General features: G+C 34.1%; 1 protein-coding gene across 1 annotated transcript in view; it reads left to right on the forward strand.

Moving 5' to 3' along the window:
- The window catches only part of TMTC3 (transmembrane and tetratricopeptide repeat containing 3), a 52,386-nt gene extending 33,627 nt beyond the window's left edge, over positions 1-18,759 (forward strand). The window contains exons 10-14 of the mRNA XM_010832053.1: positions 2,122-2,233; positions 9,014-9,117; positions 10,551-10,720; positions 12,377-12,603; positions 14,388-18,759. Of these exons, the coding sequence (XP_010830355.1) occupies positions 2,122-2,233; positions 9,014-9,117; positions 10,551-10,720; positions 12,377-12,603; positions 14,388-15,202 (1,428 nt within the window). The 3' untranslated portion in view covers positions 15,203-18,759. The remainder of the gene's footprint in view (positions 1-2,121; positions 2,234-9,013; positions 9,118-10,550; positions 10,721-12,376; positions 12,604-14,387) is intronic.
- Positions 18,760-21,544: the final 2,785 nt, after the last annotated feature.

The raw sequence follows: 21,544 nt of genomic DNA on the forward strand, positions 1-21,544 counted from the left end.
TTTAACCTACAAACTCCTCTGAAGGTTCTCTAGCCTGCCTGACAGGCTTGTCCGGCCACATGTGATTGCTCACAGCCTCCCAACCGTGAGAGGCACGAGATGCTTTAAACCTTCTAAAAACAGGTTCCTTAGAAAAGTTAGAAAACTATTAATATAAGTATAATGGGCTGATTAGAAATTGTATTGGTGAAGGGTTTTTCATTTGTTGAGCCAATGTTTGTTGCTAAGTCTCCACATCCCCTGCCCTTACACACATTAATGAATATATAGAAGAAATAAGTATTAACCTTTGATATTAATCACATTAGACCTTAGGCTAAGTAAATTCTTTCCTTAACTAAAACCCACTACACCCTCACCCTATAGGAATGTAACTTTATTTGGGTAGTGTCTGTTTTAAGAATAATCACCCCTGGAGAAATAAGTGTCCTGGTTGACTGACCGCTCTCACAAGGAGAGGGTCATAAATTGTCAGCAGGCCCCCTGGCCAGAAGATGATGTAACACCCCTAAGACCTCTGTATACATTTGTATGAAGCACCTGACTTTGATAAAAGTCAGGAATGCTGACCCCGCATGACTTTTGCATAACATCTCAGTGTATAAAAGTAGACCATGGAAAATAAAGAATTGGGATCAGTTTCTCGAAATACTGGTCTCCCCATGTCGCTCTCTCTCTCACTCTGGTTGAGTCTCCATCTGGAGCGCGGAACCCGCCATGCTTACTAATTATGCCTGGGCTTCTAAGATCCGACCAGGGAGGCCTCAGTGTCTCCTCTCCTTCGAGAGAACGGAAGGACGCCTGCGGCCTACGTTAGTGGTACAAGCTTCTTGTCTTGAAGTTTTATTGGTCTCCCGCGTAAACCAAGCTACTCAGCCTCTTTTCTCCACTGAATTTTCCTACTGAGCTATCCTCATCCTATTACTCTCTATATCTTTGATAAAATATTTAAATAGGTCGCCGACGCCCTCCCCGCTTCGAATACCCTGGATCAGCCAGGGCTGGACCCCGGCATGGTGGCATCTTAGATTCAGTGAAATAAAATACATGGCAGAAAATGGCGCCCTATCATACTGAGGATAACCAATGGTTATAAAACTATAAGAAAGATAGGAACTGGCAGAAAGGAGGGATGTTGCATCTCTATGGAATGGACAATATAAATGAGAAAAGTTCTTTTTAAAAATCATATGATTTGTTTTCTGTAAAAGTTATAAGCAAAGATGTTTTTTTCAGTTGCTCCTTTTCTTCAAATCTTTAAACTCTTAACTTCCTTTTTGGCTGTTTCTGTACTCTGCACAGTTCCCATTACTCTAATAGACTACATAAATAGCTTTATGTCAAGCCTCAAAATAAGTCATCAGTGCAGTGTTTAAACATATTCTCTCATGCAAATTCCTTCTTTCCCAAAAGACTATAAATAATAGAGCAGGAATTTTCAAACAACTCTATGCTTTGATGAAGTAAAATTGTAATATATAAAATAGATGAACTGAAGTTTTAGCATGTTGATGTTGAAAGGGAGGAGAGGTTAAATTTCATGAAGCAATTTTCGTTTTGACCCCTTCTTCATCTCCATGGAAAACTCTATTCCTAATAATATATCAGACAGTTATCTGTGTTAATTGGAGTTATATATATGGAGTTATATATATATACACATATACACACACACATGTACATACACTTTTTTTTTTCCTGAAAGAAATCTGAATGACTTCCAGTTTTTTGGGGATATAATTGACATATAACTTCATCTTAACTTTAAAGTGTATAATATAATTATTTTTAGATATATATATAAAACAATTACCAAAATAAATTAATATCCATAACTTCATTTAGTTACTTTTTTTCTTGTGATGAGAACTTTTAAAATCTACTTTCTTATCAACTTTCAAACATGCAATATAGTACTGTTAACTGTATTCCCTGTTCTATATATTTGCATCCTTAGACCTTACTTATAACTTAGAAGTTTGTACCTTTGAACTGCCTTCATCCATTCATAGACATTTCTGTGGAGTACTCCTTTCCTAATAGTATACCAAATAAAACCTGTGTTAATTAGACTCATTTTTAAAAATGTAACCAATTTCTATCTGTACTTCTGTATTTAAGGTAAATAAAAATAATGCCAAATTATGGAATAATGTGGGTCATGCTCTGGAAAATGAAAAAAACTTTGAGAGAGCTTTGAAATACTTCTTACAGGCTACGCATGTTCAGCCAGGTAAGCATTATTGATTAATAAAGCTATTGTTAATAGTTTGTTTTCTTTTTGAAAATTTGATTATATTTGTAGAAAGTAGGTGGAGTTTATTTTCAAGCTTTATTCCAGCTGACTTGAATACTATAATGTTTGGTGCTAGCTTATTTTTTGAATTGGGTTATATGTTAGAGCTGTTTATATCAGACATTTAGGGATGTTTTTAAATACAGATTTGTTGGATGGCAGTGATGAGCAATTTTGGTGGAATGATAGATACAAAGGCCTATTAGAGTAGAAGAAGAACTGGAGACAGTTGATATTAAAAACTGGTAAGAAATGTTGGTGTTGAGTGTGGGGTCAAGAGAGGGTAGTAGGATGCTGGGGTTTTTGGGTTTTTTTTTTTTTTAAAGGTGAAAGAAATAAGGCATGTATGTGACTAGTGCATTGAAGTTGGGCAAAGTAGTAATTCAGGGTTGGGGAACGGAGTAAAGGATCAGTGTTCTTGAATAGATGAGAATAGATAATTAAGATCTGATACTCAGGATGAGGATTTCAGTCAGCTGAACCGGTAGTTACCATGTAGTAACAGGGAAAGCAGAGTGTAGAAACATGGATATAGATAGGCAGGTGAATAATAGACAAATAACTTCTGAAAGTTATTGTTTGCTTGTTTTCTCAGTGACATAAAAAGCAGAATCAACAGTAGATTGTGGGGAAGGGAAAGGACGTTCTGGAGATCTAAGACCAGGAGAGAGTATGAAGTAGTCATCTAGGACATGGCTTCAGAAACTTTAATGTGTGTGTGAGTCACCTGGAGATCTAATGGTGCATGTTCTTGTGTATAGCGATTTAGAGTAGGGCCTAAAGTTCTGCATTTCTGATAAGTTCCTAAGTGATACTTAGCCCATGAATCACGTGTTGAGAAACGAAGATCTAGGAAAATGTATAGACTAGGAAAATGCAGTGTGATTGCCAAGCAGCTGTAACACCCTTCTTGAGGTTGCTATGCTAAGTCACTTCAGTCGTGTCCGACTCTGTGCGACCCCATAGATGGCAGCCCACCAGGCTCCCCAGTCCCTGGGATTCTCCAGGCAAGAACACTGGAGTGGGCTGCCATTTCCTCCTCCAATGCATGAAAGTGAAAAGTGAAAGTGAAGTCACTCAGTCGTGTCCGACTCTTAGCAACACCATGGATTGCAGCCTAACAGGCTCCTCCGTCCATGGGATTTTCCAAGCAAGAGTACTGGAGTGGGGTGCCATTGCCTTCTCCACTTCTTGAGGTTAGCAGTGCTTAATTAAAATTAAACTGATTGATGTGATTATGTTTTTCTCCCACTACTTTATATATAGTATAGGCAGGCACAGAGAATTTGGTTAACAGGATTAGGATTTTGTCAGATGTGTATTACTAAACAAAGGGTTAAGGGAATTTTGAAACATAGTCTAAACTGGTTATGAAGAGATGTGAGAGAGGGTGAAACAGGAGGAAAAGATGATCAGATCAGTGGTTTATAGATCTGAAATTGTTGGCTTCTGAGGACGGTCTAGCTGGAGCATTGCTTGTTTTCAGTAGAAATGCTGTCGGCATTTCAAGTATGCAGAACTGTCTGTATTCCAGGGTATGTACCAAATACGGCCCCCACTTAACAAATAAACTCATTACTTTCCATTCAGCATGATAACCAGAAAGTACTTCCACACACACACATTTCTCAATATACTGGCGGGGTGGGGAGTGCTGTGCATGGCCCCCTATGTTTCTGCTGGACAAGACTGTGACCATTGAACTGACAAATTACAGGAGAATGGTGGTGAAAATCATTGAAAGAAAGGATATCAAAGCAAGTATTAGAAGATACACCTTACATAGATTTGAAACCACTAAAGAACTGTGACAACTGTGTGATGTTGGAGAGAAGGCGAGAATAACAAGGAACCAGAAGCTTGCAATTGGTCACTACAGTAAGGAGGGATAGTGGATAACAGAGTTTAATGACCTGAAATTCAGAAAGGAGTGGTTTTAAGGAGTGGCAGTGGTCTGCAAGTGGTATGGATCTAGGACACTTAACTCCAGGCCCAGTGTTGCAAAAGATAAAAACATCACAGTCATCACTTGGAAAAACTACCAGTTTCCCCAAGGCAAAGCTGAATTCTAGTTAGAGATTGTTGTAGAAATATGTAACTGATGGTCTGGCCATCTTTCCAGTTTTATCTCCCCTGGCTCTTCATGCAGTTTAGTTTTTTCTTGAAATATAGGGGATATGTGGTGGGCTTCCTCACCTCTTTGCATTTGTTCATGTTGAACCTAGAACATGTTTGAACCTAGAACTCTCTCTTCTCCTTTCCTTCCAAATCTACCTTCTACCATATCCTACACATCTCTTGCAACCCATCTCACATGGCTTCTCTTCTTATTAGAGGGAAAAAAAACCCTTCTGTCTTTCAAATTAGAAGCAAATGTTTCTCATCTTCAAGACTCCTTACAACTTTCATATCTTTCCTGTGATATCTGTTATTTAAATGTTTATTTAAAATATTTATTTATTTATTTAAAATATGTATGTTATATTTAAACTGTGGGGCTCCCTAGGGGTAGCATGAACATCTGGCTCATCTTCGTACCTACTGCATCATCTAGCACAGTTTTATACACAGTCAGCAGTCACTAACTCTGGCAGTTTTAATTCATTGCTTTCTAAAGCCTTTTAGGTTCATTCTAGGAGTTTTTAGAGAAGCAAAGTCATCTTTATGCTGGGCATGCAGGGACTTTGAGACTTAGGATGGTATTTAGGCCCCTTCAGACTTATCTTAAATTGGCATAGTAATTTCTGTCTCATTGTATTGTTGAAACTGAATGAAATTGTGTTTAGGGCTGCATGCTAGTGCTAAGTTGGAGAAGACAATGGCAACCCACTCCAGTACTCTTGCCTGAAAAATCCCATGGATGGAGGAGCCTGGTAGGCTGCAGTCCATGTGGTCATTAAGAGTCGGACATGACTGAGTGACTTCACTTTCACTTTTCACTTTCACGCATTGGAGAAGGAAATGGCAACCCACTCCAGTGTTCTTGCCTGAAGAATCCCAGGGATGGGGGAGCCTGGTGGGCTGCCGTCTATGGGGTCGTACAGAGTCGGACACGACTGAAGCAACTTAGCAGCAGCAGCAGCAGCAGCAGCAGCTAGTGCTAAGTAGCTTCATTCGTATCCAACTCTTTGCGACCCCATGAACTGTAGCCCGCCAGGCTCCTCTGTCCATGGAATTCTCCGGGCAAGAATACTGGAGTGTGTTGCCATGCCCTCCTCCAGGGAATCTTTCCAACCCAGGGATCAAGCCCACGTCTTTGGTATCTCCTGCGTTGACAGGCGGGTTCTTCACCAGTGGATGTAATTATGGATGTTTAGTTTAAAATCATTTTTCCTCTCATTGTCAGTTGTCACTTTTGGCTGTTTTTGAGATACTTACTAAACCTATCTCCTTTAGTATGACTTACCTACCATCTGCTCAAAGTTGCTATTTCTATTAATAATAAGCAATGAGCTAGAAAAATAGGCAAATGATTTATTACAATGATTTATTGTATTTCACTTATAATGTATTTTCATTGTATTTCATTTATTACAATGAAAAAGTACATAATCTTAGAAACACTGAATTTGGCATTCAGAGACTTCTGGCTCATTCTGTGTTTTTCAGCTATGTTCTTCATAGATAGATTTGACAGGTGAAACAACATGGAGAGGAGGAAATCAAGTCTTTTTGTCCCTATTAGATGTGCAGATGGAGACAGATCTGTAAGTTTGGAGATAAGGGGAATGAATGGTCAGGACTAAAGATAAGATTTGAAGTAACAAGCATGTATGTAGTATTTAAAACCCTAGAGAAGTGTAGGATCACAGAGAGTAGAGATTCTTAACATTTAAAGTAGCTTTAAAAAAACAAGAAGACATTCAATCTGAAGGCTTTTCTTGCTTAGCCAGAAAAAGAATATAAACTGCAGAGTGGTCTTTAACCAGGTGACATGCATGTTAGACAAACAATTGATGATGGGTTTTTGTTTGTTTGTTTTGATGGTTACGGGTGTTTTTAAAAAATCAATTCACAAGCTAAAATTTTTTCGAATAGAATTAAAGTTTCCATAAATACATTATGAGAGTGGATTTTTCTCAGGAAACACCAGATTTCCCCTATGGTTTATTTTTGCCTTAAAATCAGTAAAATTTCATTTTTATCTAACTCCAACAAATCTTTGACACTGTTTATATCATAAAACAATCATGGGCCTGTAGTTCAGATTTGATGCCATCAAGAAGGGAATGATTTTTTAAGTTTTCAGACGTTTCCAGATGTTTATAATTTATCTTTTTAAATAAATTGACAAATTTGTGCATAGGAAATAATGGGAAAGCAACACAGATGCCTAGGCTATCAGTGCGAGAATACGTAGCTCTACTGTTTATGGCTAAGAATTATTCGGCACAGAGTTGCCTGATGTCTGCCAGTCCTCCTTTACGTTGAATTAAAGACAGACTGCCAGGTTCATGCTGCTTTTGGTTTGGATAGTGCACTCACAATAGCAGGGTTGTTTTTTGAAACTCTGTAGCTTCTTAGTCATTCAAATGTAACTGATTTTTATATTTTGCCTGCTTGCTTACCTTTTTTTTTTTTCCAAATTTAAATTTACTTTAACAGTAAGGCTGTTTCCTCCTGGAATCTTAAAACTTTGTAACTTATAAAGAAATTTGCTTTAAAAATTGTGTTTTTTCATTTTTTCTTTTTAGATGTGTCATGTAGTTCTTTTGATGCTAAAAGCTATCTAATTGCTATCTTTGTTCCTTGAGAAAGTAAGGATGTCTTACTGAGTGTCTGAAGTCTTCATCTATATCTCCTTGTCATAATTCTAAGAACCTGACCAGTGTGTAGTAATTTGCCTTGTCTTTCATCCTAATGGATAACCTCTTTCTTTTCTAAGATTAATTGGAGCTCCTTTCAGTGATATATTAAATACTTAGCTGACCTAATTGCACTATTTACTTAAACTTTCAGTTTATTCTTTTCTTAGATTAAATTTTCACCGTATAATTAATTTTTTCAGGTTCTGTACACTCTTTCGTTTTTTCTGGGTAACTTTCTGATCTCTAGAGTAATTGGTATAGATTTATCTGATGTTTAAAAAAATAAAGAGCTTGAATAAACAAGATCCTACTGTATAGCATAGGAAACTATATTCAATATCCTGTGATAAACCATAATGGAAAAGTATGAAAAAGAAAGCTTATATATGTGTAACTGAGTCACTTTGCTGTACAGCAGTAATTAAGACAACATTGTAATACAATTATACTTCAATAAAAAGTAAATTTTTAAAAAAGCTTTTAAGAGCAAAACTCTATATACTCTTGGTAATGCGGTATATTTCAACCTTCGCTCTACATCAGAATTGCCTCTGAAACTTTAAAAAACATTTTTACAGTCCTGTTTTTGAAGATTCTGTTTTGATAGAACTGAGTGGGATAAGATATCTGAATTTTTCAAAGCTACACAAGTGTTCGGAATGCAGCCAGTATTGGGAAGCATTTTTTTCTCTTTTTTTTTGACTTGACCCCCTACTGAAACCCCAAGAGATTCAGTAATGTATCTAAAAACAAAAAAATCAACCTTTTTTCCCCAATCTTGTCCCTTAGTTCTCTAACTGAAGCTGTATGGCATCTAACAGCTTTTGTGCAGTACACACAATTGCCAACCTGAAACATAATATAGCAAGATCTTAGGACTGTTACTCTCCTCCTAGGGGAATGCCTAAGATATATATGCTTGGCCCCTATGTGTCCTGGGAGTTGCAGGCAGAGAACTATTCCACAATTGCAAAATCATCATCGGTGTCACAGGCAAGTAGTAATCATAATTTGAAACCTTGTCATGTCTGTTAAGAGATTCATGTTGAGTAAAATTTGTCTAAATTAAGATCCTTCTCTCTATCTTTATTCCAAACCTTTGAAATATTTACTGGAAAGTATATCTTAAAACTAGTGTACAGTGAACCCTCATATCTTTATAATTTGAATTGCATATTTTTCTGTCTCTGAACAAATTTGCTGAGGGCTCAATTTTCTGTATCACAAAATGAGACAAAAGTTCCTGACATTCTGATACTAACACAACCTTTTTAAAAGTTTTAATTAAATTATATGGTAATATATCATCATTTAAGGGAGCTGGGCTGCTGCATCTTAAATAATACTATAGAACCTGATAACTTACACTCCAACCATATTCACAAAAATTTTTTTAAAGTTTCTAAGTTTTTCAGTCTCTTTGCCCCTTTCCCACCATGGATGCATATTTGCAATTTATAATACTTGAGATTATTCTGGGAATTATGGTGATCCTTTTCACTTTTAGAGTTGAGCCATACTTTCTTAGTGAATTCCACAGCCATGTGATTAAGGAAATAGAAGCCTTAGTAGAGGACAGTAAAATATAGTGAAGAAAAAAAAAAAACGTAAATTCCTTCATTATGTTTATTTCTCCTGTCTCGTCTCTTAACCCTTCCAGGAACCATTCAGATAGTTTTTCATGTCATATGTGTATTTTCTGTTCTTCCAGTACTTTATTTAATAGTCTTCTAGTGTAGCCTTGCTTATAAGTTATAGTAAGTTGTGTTAGAAGAGCTTTAAGGAGAAGGCAGGACCTATTGCCTGCTTCACATTTTTTGCCTAGTTGTTTGTTGCTCGAAACGTGTCTTCTTAGTTTATACTGGACACTAGTTAGTGTATCTGCCAACAAATGATTTTTTTATTTTAGATGATATTGGTGCCCACATGAATGTAGGAAGAACTTACAAAAATTTAAATAGAACCAAAGAAGCTGAAGAATCTTACATGACAGCTAAGTCGCTGATGCCTCAGGTAAGTTGTCAAAAATTATTCCTATTGTGTCATGTCTGCTGGATGTTTATATTGAATAGAATTATCCAGATGGAAAATCTTCATCTTTTCTTTAATTTGGATTAAAATTAAGGTGTCCAGTGAACCATCTATTATTGTGTTATAAAAGATTGCATTTACCTATCTAGCTCATAATTTAAAAAGTTCATAGTCATGAAAACTAAATCTATGAAATTATGAGTTTTAGATATTTTTTATTATAAGTTATCTATGACTTTAAGTGACTTTAAATGAAAAGAATTTTATTTATGTACATTAAGCAGTAAACATTAACTCCTATCAAAAAATAAATGAACAAAGCAAAGGATAAAATGAGTAGATATATATTTGTGCCTGTCAGTTGCTATAATGTCACAAGTACCAGATTTCTTGGATGTCACAAGACAAAGTTACAAAATCTGACACTGCCCTTTATCAGCTGTGTGTAATCAGAAAAGATAGTTTACATTGGGCTCTAATTTTCTCAGTAGTAGTTTGTATTAATACTGTAGCAATATTGAAATGAGTTGATAGTTTGATTTTGATAGTTTGATAAATGTTTTTAAAACACTTACACCACATGATACATTAAGAATTCTTTCAGTCCTAAGATTCTAAAGTTAAATTGTGTTCAGCGGATTTTTATCAGATATAATTTATTATATTCATTGAGAATTGGGGTTCACATATATTATACCTAATAACTTTTAGAGTTAATTAGATATTTTTATGTCTTAACTCCAGCAAACAAGTGAGGAATTAGTAAAGCTCTGAAGTTAACTACCCCACTGTCACAACCAGGAAACATTTTTGCTGACAACTTGAAAGTTGACATGGTGTAACAAATATACTAGACTGAGGAAAAAGACCTGAGTTCTGTTCCTGGTCTGACTCAAGCGTACTAAGGGACTTTAGCCTGTGGAAGTTCTGATTTATATGACTTCATAAAATAACACATATATGAAAATCTAATGATAATCTACTGAGATAACATGAATGAAAAAACACATCCGTCATTGTGTCAAAGCATTATTTTACTTATATTTTGTGAATACTGCAGGTTATTTCATATTTTTATGTTTTATTTTAATACAGCAATTTAGCTTTTTATGCTCTGTGTAAGTTTTTTTTTTTTTAATTTTATTTTATTTTTAAACTTTACATAATTGTATTAGTTTTGCCAAATATCAAAATGAATCCACCACAGGTATACATGTGCTCCCCACCCTGAACCCTCCTCCCTCCTCCCTCCCCATACCATCCCTCTGGGTCGTCCCAGTGCACCAGCCCCAAGCATCCAGTATCGTGCATCGAACTCTGTGTAAGTTTTAAATAAGACTCTAGGACTTCTTACTTCAGATTTTATTTGGTACTGAAATATCAACTTGTAGAAATGTTTGTTTTTTTATTAACAGATTATTCCTGGTAAAAAATATGCAGCCAGAATTGCACCTAACCATTTAAATGTTTATATTAATCTGGCCAACCTGATCCGAGCAAATGAGTCCCGACTAGAAGAAGCAGATCAGCTGTACCGACAAGCAATAAGCATGAGGCCAGACTTCAAGCAGGCTTACATTAGCAGGTATTGTAGTTTGCTTTAGGTTTTCACTATAAAAGATGGAAGCTTCATCTGCATATACATTTAGGCTATCTTCACTAATTTGGCTTTTTTTTCTTCTAGTAAATCTTAGTTGACAACCAAGAGCATAGAAACATAGCTTGTTTTAGACTAACAAATTTAATTTATTTTAAATTGACAAGAGAATCCATAACTTAAAGCAGCAAACTTAGATTTATTTATACAAAAGGAAGGGTAGGAAAAGCTCATTGGTTTCTTCTGCTTCTCAACACCAAATTCATTTTTACCTAAAACAACCAAAATTTACCTTTTATAATTGCTTCTTAATTGTAACAAAATAATTATTTTTGTAAGAAGTTATTACTTCTTAATTATTATAGATTAAGAAATCATTGTATAATTATGGAATCATTATATATAAAATAAATAAGAAATAATTATATAATATCCAACTATTAAGAGAATTGACTGGTTATTTATGATTTTATTACAAAGACACCAGTTGCTAGTAAAAAAAATTTGGCAATAAGTGTCAGAATCTTAGATATTTTCTCATGTAAATGTTATCATTTGTGTTATACTTGAGAAAAAATTGTTTTAAACTTTGTTTTGAAGCCTGCTCCAGAAACCTAATTATAATTTATCACATTGTTTACATGGAAAATGCATTCAGAATTTAAGTTTTTGAAATAAAATCTGTTCATAAGCTGAAAGCTGTCTTTCTTCAACATTATCTAGTACTTGCTGAAATTCACTAAGTTTACTGGGGTTGTATCAATAAATAAAACTGTCTTAAGTAAACTTATAGAGAATTGCTTAATAATCTTTGCATTTATTTTAAAAATAATATTTTGGACACATTCTAGGAAGTGTGAATATTAATAGCTCATTTGACTTCATGCCTATGCTAATATTTTAGGAAAGAGTAGTATTAAAATAAAATTGACTCTATATCAGTACTTAAATTGATTTTCACATATGTAAAAATGACTTTTTAAGTTCTGTAACAGAAAATATAACCTTATTAGAATGATTTTCAGACTGATCATCATTTCCAGATGTGTTCCTCAAAAGTATCTACAGGTGGCAGTATTGCCCTTCCATGCTACCAGATCAGCTTTGTAATTCCTTTCTTTTAAGAATTCATTGAAGAAAACTAAATAATTATAAGGGGTAAACAATTTCAAATGTTCTGCTTTTTTTTATAGTTAGACATTGCTAACAAAGATTTGAATACTGGAATTTCCCCATCACTACTATGTTTATTTTCCTTCTCCAGATGCTACTCATCTTCTGACAAATTGATCTCCCACTCTAGTTGCTACCATTTTTCTTATGCAGACTAGTCTGCTGTTTTTCAAGATATATTCAAAGGATGTATCTTCTGTTCCCCTTTTTTGGATACCTCCTGATATCTTACCCTCTAGAATCAGGCATGTTTTTTCCTTCTTTAATAATACTTGAAAACATATCAAACCAAATGTTCAAAATTAATGTGTTTAGGTGTAAGGACAGTTTTAGATAGTTATTTTTGAAAAAAAAAATTTAAGAACCTAAGTTAAAAGGAAAGCTGTGAATATGTGGAAAAGCTTAAAACTTGTGAAAATAGTATCTACAGACTGACATGATAGTATAAGTAAAACTTGTGTTTTTCCACAGAGGAGAATTGCTTCTAAAAATGAATAAACCTGCCAAAGCAAAAGAAGCATATCTTAAAGCCCTAGAGCTGGACAGAAATAATGCAGATCTTTGGTACAACTTGGCGATTGTTCATATTGAACTTAAGGAACCAAATGATGCCCTGAAAAACTTTAATCATGCTTTAGAACTAAATCCAAAGCATAAACTAGCATTATTTAATTCTGCTATATTAATGCAAGAATCAGGTATGTTTTCTCAAAATTTCTCTATATTTAAACATACTCTAGTTTGAAATATGGTAAAGTCATATATTATGTTACCCCAGCAAACATTTTATGAATGGATGGTTTTTATCAAAACTTCATAAATAGTTATAAGAAGAATATTTTAAATACTTAACGTAAACCTTTCAGGTAATATACCCTAGCATATGTGTCATTCTAAATGTTAATTTCTCTGGTATATGCTAAAAATGACTTCTCAGACAGTCTATTAACAATACTTTATTCATCTATTTTGTCATTTTATGCCTGGAAGTATATTTCTTATGCATAAATATCATACTATTCAAATAATCTGAATTTGTAAAAAAAAAAAAAAAAAGTTTTAAGTTATTATTTCTAGGATGTCAAGAGCATTATATGTTTTAAACAAAATAGTATTCTATTTTCCCTTGATCTATAAGTCCAAATATTTTCAATATCATGTTATATCCAGTGTTACTGTTTTCTGAGATATTATTATAATTTCCTATATTTTATATAAATTAGCAAAACCAAATTATTCATCACAATAAACTAGGATCTTTGATATATCAGAATTTTAGTTCTGCTCCAGAAGGCAGGATATATAATTTATGGTTTTCTTAATTTTTATGTTTGGAAAAATCTTTATATTAATTATTAAATACTTTCATAAAACTTCTGCAAAAAATGTAAGAATCATATTTTATAATTAAAGAGAGTCTTTGAGTTTATTTCTACCAGTCATCTATTTTATAGATTAGAGAGTGAGGACCAAATAAATGTATTAACTACCCTATCTTCATATGGCTAGGTTAGTAAGTAGTCCAAGACAAGAACTTAAGCCTACTGATTTATTTCAGACTTCTTTAATCATCATGTTATCAAATAAAAGAATAAAGATCTTTATGCTTGGCATTCAGAAAAGCTTAATTTAGAAAACTAATGTTTTTGTAAAGTTAGCTATCCTTAGTAATCATGAAAAGTGCCTATAATTTAACACAAGATTAAACCCTGGGGTGTATAGTTGTAGAAGTTGAAATTTTTTTGGTACTTATTTGCAGTAGAAATCATCTCAATAAATGTTTGCTTCCTGAATCTTAATTGATATTTATAGGCTTTAGATATAATAGTATTCTTTTTATATTTGAAATTTCCTAAAAAATTTTAAGTAACATACAAAATATATCTAATTTAGTAAGACTGAAACATTTTGTTTATCCAAAATAGTTACTATTTGTTGAGCATTTTGTATATATCTCATGTAATTCTTAGAAGATTCAATAGATTAACCCAGACAAGTAATTATTTTAGTGAGTAAAAGTCATAATATTAACAGAATCATGACTGAATATATGTCTCTATTTTCAAATTCCATGCACCTTCCTCTTAATTCTGTATTCTTTCTCAACTCCCGGTTAGAATCTAAACTTATCAGGAAATATTTCACCCTTTTTTAGTTTTTGAGGAACTCTTACTACTTGTAATGCACTGTCAATCCAGTGCATCAAACACACTGTTTTTCTTATGAAAACTTTGAGGGTTTTGCTTTCTGCTTTTTAATTTAGATACACCAGTTAGTTGTTTTGATGCTCAGTTCAGTCACTCAGTCGTGTCTGACCCTTTGCAACCCCGTGGACTGCTGCACGCCAGGCTTCCCTGTCCATCACCTATTTTGATGCTATGTTTTTATAATCTAGATATATATCTGCACCTCCGTTTTTTACCTCAGACTTACTCATTTGCTAATGATATAATTTTTTTTTTCTTTTTAAAAAAATTCTTAGGAGAAGTTAGACTCAGACCTGAAGCTAGAAAACGACTTTTAAGCTATATAAATGAAGAGCCACAAGATGCTAATGGTTATTTCAATTTGGGAATGCTTGCCATGGATGACAAAAAGGACTCTGAAGCAGAGATGTGGATGAAGAAAGCCATAAAATTACAAGCCGACTTCAGAAGTGCTTTGTTTAATCTGGCTCTCCTGTACTCTCAGACTGCAAAGGAATTAATGGCTTTGCCAGTCTTGGAAGAATTACTCAAATACTATCCTGATCATATCAAGGGTCTCATTTTAAAGGGAGACATCCTGATGAATCAAAAGAAAGATATACGTGGAGCAAAAAAATGTTTTGAAAAGATTTTGGAGATGGATCCAAGCAATGTGCAAGGAAAACACAATCTCTGTGTTGTTTATTTTGAAGAGAAGGACTTACTAAAAGCTGAAAGATGCCTGGTTGAAACATTGGCATTAGCACCACATGAAGAATATATTCAACGCCACTTGAATATAGTCAGGGATAAAATTTCTTCATCTAGTTTTGTAGAACAACCTATATTCCCAGCTGGTAAGACTTCAGGTGTTGAAGGAGATAAAATTCCAACTGAAAATGTCAAAGAAATAAAAAGCGAGCCCAGACCTACACAGATAATAAAAACAAATGATAATAAGAGTCAATCTAAAGCCAGCAAACAATTAGGAAAAAATACAGACAAAGAAATTCCCCACAAAACAACAAAAGAAATCAAAGAAATTGAGAAGAAAAGAGTTGCTGCTTTAAAAAGACTAGAAGAGATTGAACGTATTTTAAATGGTGAATAGCATTACTCTTTATCATGTGACAGGGTTTCAAAGAACTTCAGTCTGTATCATGTGATTACTTATACTGAGAGCTTTGAAAATAGTGAGCATACTAAGAGTCTCTCATGAGCTGCCTCTACGTAGTATCAAAATAAGATTTTCATTGAAGACCCTTTCATTACCCCAGGATATGTTTTATATTTGACAGTAGTTTTTTGAGTTTTGGGAACTGTAGCATAAATAGTAATCACAGGTGGCAAATCTGTATCTTTTCTTATAGAAGGTAGATAGATTCTTTCAGCAGAATAATATTGACTACTCTCAATTAAAAGTAATCTGAGGTCTGAATGATAATCCCATGGTGGCAAATCCAACATGTGCTGGTTTATTCTGTGAATTCACATTGATTAGCTAACCATATTTTCCTTTAACTATTGGAGTCTGACTGTGAGTTGAAAACACTATTGAACACATACTTTTTCCCTTTGTAACCTTCTATTTAACCAAGGGACTTTGCACTACAAAAGAATACTGGCTGGCTTTCTTCACTTTGTATTCTTTTTTGATTTTTAGAAGGAAAGCCAGATGAAACATTTTAAAATAAGTCATATGACATGTTAGCTTTAGAATGTATTAATACTTTCATAACTGTGTGCTTAACTTCCCTATCTATATGGCAATTTTTAATCAGGGAAAGTTTTAAATAAGTATATACACACACATTTCTGATGGTGCTCATTTATACTGGACTTTGATTTGTGTACTGAGTTTCACAGCATGAACCACATAATCACCACATAATCATTGACCCTGACTTTTATTTCCCAAACTGTCCTGTTTCTTAGGGTCATAGTCATATTGAGAAATCCCAGTAAGTATAACTTCATTAAACTTTTGAGTTAAAAATGTAGTAAGATTCTCTTTCACGTTAGTGTTATCTTTCTAGAGTTACTTGAATTTTAATTTTGTTTCCAAAACACACCTTAATTAGATACCTAAATTGAGTTCTGTCTAACTGAAGGCAAAACAGTGTGACAAAGTTTATTTTTAAACACTAAGTGCTTGATAGCTTGTTATGGTGTATATTTTTATTAAATATTTATTTTGACTACTGAGCTTTCATAAAATTCTTAACACTTTTAATTCCATCAAGTATGGGAAATAAATTGCTATTGCATTTTTTCTTGGCATACATATTTGTTATCATTCAGTTGCTCAGTCATGTCCAGCTCTTTGAGACTCCATGGACTGCAACATGCCAGGCTTCCAGGGCATTTAGTATAGTTTAACCAAAATTTCATCATTTTTGGCCTGCTGTCCAGCTAGAAAAAATGGTAATTAGCCAAATATAGGATTAGCAAATTAGTCTGCTGGTCTTAGCACATTTAAAGCTGAAAATTGTTTGAAGAATAGATACAAATCCAATTTATTAATTTAAATCTGATTTTTTTCATGAGTAAAATGCATTTTATAATACTAATATAGTTGGTTTTCGTTTAAAATGTTAAAGGTCAAGCTATCATCCTGGAATAGTAACTAACTTATAATGTAGCATTTCAAAAACTATTTCTGTTCCTTTGAGATAATTTCTAATGTTTCAAAAACCACATTCTTGTAACTTTTTTCTTAAATGTTTTATAAATACTCATAAGAAACATGGTCTGCATTAGAGACCCACTCTTACTAGGCTCTCTGAGGCTCTGTCATAGATTATGTTTTAGGCAATATAAACCGAGCACTGACGACAGTGGTAGTGCATTTTTGATTCACTAAAGCATTAAAGCAATACCTAATTTCAGTTTTTAAATCACAGCTTTGTTACTCTGGATATATGATGGAGAATACCTCATATACTATGACTTGAAAAATTAAATTGTTATTACATTCTCTGCACATATCTTGAGAAGTTTGAGTTTAATGTCTTCTTATAATATCAAGTGAGGATAGATGTGAAAAGTAGAAGGCAATCTTTTATGACAGCAGACCAGAATAAAAACTTTGAATAATATTTTAATAAAATTATGTAACTTTCAAAATATATATTAATATTATCTAATGATTTTTACAGAAAAAAAATTGTTCTCCATATTAGAACTTAATGCCTATCATGTTGAATAATTTATTTAAATCAAATTCACTGTAATTAATTTTTCCAAATCATGTTTCTAAACCTTCATTTCATATTAGAATCATCTAGACCCCACCCTACAACAGTGCAGTCTGAATTTCTTATTGTCAAGCTGTGCGTCAGTTTCTCCAAAGGCTCTCAGAGTGATTCTAATTCATAGTGAGGGTTAAGGATCACTAGTCTAAATTAGTTCAAGAAAATCCTCTTCTGTCTCCCATGTTAACTTTTAAACTAGTGATATAATCCAATTAAGTTCTGATGCTTTAACTTAACTAAGGAATATGTTCTGATACCTAGTATTTATTTCATCTTAAGTTTCATCAAGCTTGCTTAGGTATAAGATTATTTCTTCTCTTTAAATTCATAATACAAATTTTATTCAAGCTGTTCAGGTGAAAAAGGGAATTAATATTTTTTTCCTTTGGAGCTGCCATTTTGAGGAAATGGGGTGTAGGGATATTTTAGCCCAGTTCACTAACTTGTTTCAGCATTGTAAGCATCTGTAAGTTTGCTTATCATAGAAAAAAAAGCTTATCGTAGGTTTATGTATTAGTAAGAGGATGTAGTTTTAGTTCTTGCTGTTTTACAAAAGAACCTACTCTGTGGAGTTCTAGGAAAGCTTTGACAATCCCCAAGGGTTAATTATGCTACACTTTCCTTCACTGCTTCTCAGAAGGAAGAATTAACTCATTATTGTTCCTGTGTGCTTCTATATATGCTTCTCAGAAGGAAGAATTAACTCTCATATTGTTCCTATATGTGTTTCCTTACTAACATTCAGAATTGGGAATTTTGTCTTATAATAATTATTCCAGTAAGTAATTTTTATGAAGTTGATAATTTGGAGGATAAAACAAACATGTTTGCAATTTTGTATTTACTTTTATGTAGATATATGGTATGTGAATTACTCAATTCTATAAAACCTCATGCCTTTCATCTAATTTGAGCTCTCAACTTCATGTTCCAGAATGCTTCTTTAAAGATGCTTTAATGAAAAATATTATGAAAATATATAGATTTGTATGTCAATTTATACTTCAGAAATCCATATATTTGTCATATTTATTTTTTTAAAAACCTCCTAATTGTCTGCATGACTAAATGGTATTTAAAATGAAACCTTAAATATATCTGGTACTTTTGTCTGTAGTTTTATTTGTTGGAAAATGTCACCCTCCATGTTAAAGTTTCATAAAATAGTTGCTAGTTGTATGCATTTTATATTTCTATGGCATCTGTGTACCGTATTTCTAAGTATTCAGTATTAAATTGATACTTTTTAAAACATTAACCTGAATTGCCTTTTAGTGTTAAAGTGAAAAAATATAATAGTAATTCAAAACATTTGAGCCTCCACAAAGAAAGAAGAGCTGGTGGGTAGTTTTATTAGCAATGATATGAGAAATAAAAGAAAGAAAGTGAATTTGCTCAGTCATGTCTGACTCTTTGCGACCCTTTGAAATGTCACCTGCCAGGCTCATCCATCCATGGGATTTTCCAGGCAAGAATACTGGAGTGGGTTGCCATTTCCTTCTCCAGGGGATCTTCCCGACTCAGGGATCAAACCTGGGTCTTCTGCACTGCAGGCAGGCTCTTTACCATATGAGCCACCAGGGAAGCCCAATGTGTTAACTTAGTTCCTAAGAGTGATACATTTACAACCCAAAGTGACAGAAACTCAGTTAAGAAAATGAGACAATTAAATTCATATGTGAAATTTTATATATATGCACAGTTGGAAATCAGTGTAATGAAATAATTAGTTTGAATTATGAATCTACCTGGATTCAAATACTGGTACCACCCTTGCTAAAAAAGTACAACTTAGGAGAAGTTGTTTAACCCGCATGTCATCAGTTTCCCTATCTGCAGGTTGGGAAAAATACTTTTCCTCATAAAGTTATTAAAAGGAGGTATATATATGTAATGTATGTTGTATATTTGCTTATGTATATATTACAATAGATATATATCTCCTATTGTAATAAATTGGCAAGTATCTATAAATAGTGCATGCTCAGCCATGCACACTGTAAATAACTTTTACCAAAAGTTTTGACCACAACCATGATTAATGTCACTCAGTGAATTTTGTGATTTTATTTTTCAGCCATGAAAATTATTGGATGTGATTGGCTAAATTGTTTTTATGTGTCTCAAAGAATGAAACAGTTTTAACAGCCATGTTACCAGTGATACAGATGGATCCATTCACTGTTGTCTTTATTATATTTGATTATAGTTTGATGGTCTTCCCTAATGGCTCAACAAGTAAAGGATCCACCTGCCAAGGCAGGAGACATAGGTTTGATCCCTGGATCAGAAAGATCCCCTGGAGAAGGGAAAAGCTAACCCACTCCACTTTTCTTGCCTGGAAGAATTCCATGAACAGAGGAGCCTGGCGGGCTACAGTCCATGGGGTCACAAAGAGTCGGATATGACTGAGTGACTAGCACTTTTCACTTTCATAGCTTGATCATGTTGCGTTGTCAGACTAGAAAAGCTGAAGAGTCAATATATTTTTAGTTTTGATGAAGATGAAACTTATTTATGGACAGCTTTCCAACAAGCAATTTTTAATTTTTATCAGATATCTACATCTGTTTCAGGAACGGGACACAATGTTTACATGTCAGAAGTTTTGTTTAATTCTATGACATTTCTAAATTGGTTTGTTTAATAAGTTCAGCAAATGTAAATAGACAATGTATATTTATATTAAACATGTTATATTTAAATTATTTGGGACAATAGTAAATAATAGATACTAGTTATTGTAATTGCAAGATTCAGACTTCCAGATGTATATGATTTATATATGTATTAGCATACATAATATCAATGATTGCAAACAAATTACTAGAAATTTAATATTTATTAGATTAGATGTTCCATAGGCATCTAAGCCAACAGATATATAAATAATCTAAAATAAAATATATTCATTAAATATAAGGTATATAAATTTATTTATTAAAATGCAAAAATAACTCAAACTAAGACACCTTAAAAGCATACTACCTCACTCTTGCTCTTCACTGTCATTCAGATCAGATCAGTCGCTCAGTCGTGTCCGACTCTTTGTGACCCCATGAATTGCAGCACACCAGGCCTACCTGTCCATCACCAACTCCTGGAGTTCACTGAGACTCAGGTCCATCAAGTCAGTGATGCCATCCATCCATCTCATCCTCTGTTGTCCCCTTCTCCTCCTGCCCTCAATCCCTCCCAGCATCAGAGTCTTTTCCAATGAGTTAACTCTTCGCATGAGGTGGCCAAAGTACTGGACTTTCAGCTTTAGCATCATTCCTTCCAAAGAAATCCCAGGGCTGATCCCTTCAGAATGGACTGGTTGGATCTCCTTGCAGTCCAAGGGACTCTCAAGAGTCTTCGCCAACACCACAGTTCAAAAGCATCAATTCTTCAGCGCTCAGCCTTCTTCACAGTCCAACTCTCACATCCATACATGACCACAGGAAAAACCATAGCCTGGACTAGACGAACCTTTGTTGGCAAAGTAATGTCTCTGCTTTTGAACATGCTATCTAGGTTGGTCATAACTTTCCTTCCAAGGAGTAAGCGTCTTTGAATTTCATGGTTGCAGTCACCATCTGCAGTGATTTTGGAGCCCAGAAAAATAAAGTCTGACACTGTTTCCACTGTTCCCCATCTATTTGCCATGAAGTGATGGGACCAGATGCCATGATCGTTTTCTGAATGTTGAGCTTTAAGCCAACTTTTTCACGCTCCATTTTCACCTTCATCAAGAGGCTTTTGAGTTCCTCTTCACTTGCTGCCATAAGGGTGGTGTCATCTGCATATCTGAGGTTATTGATATTTCTCACGGCAATCTTGATTCCAGTTTGTGTTTCTTCCAGTCCAGCATTTCTCATGATGTACTCTGCATATAAGTTAAATAAACAAGGTTACAATATACAGCCTTGACGAACTCCTTTTCCTATTTGGAACCAGTCTGTTGTTCCATGTCCAGTTCTAACTGTTGCTTCCTGACCTGCATACAAATTTCTCAAGAGGCAGATCAGGTGGTCTGGTATTCCCATCTCTTTCAGAATGTTCCACAGTTGATTGTGATCCACACACTCAAAGGCTTTGGCATAGTCAATAAAGCAGAAATAGATGTTTTTCTGGAACTCTCTTGCTTTTTCTGTGATCCAGCAGATGTTGGCAATTTGATCTCTGGTTCCTCTGCCTTTTCTAAAACCAGCTTGAAC

Source organism: Bison bison, unplaced genomic scaffold (assembly GCF_000754665.1).
Source record: "Bison bison bison isolate TAMUID 2011002044 unplaced genomic scaffold, Bison_UMD1.0 scf7180017864535, whole genome shotgun sequence".
Classification (NCBI taxonomy): domain Eukaryota; kingdom Metazoa; phylum Chordata; class Mammalia; order Artiodactyla; family Bovidae; genus Bison; species Bison bison.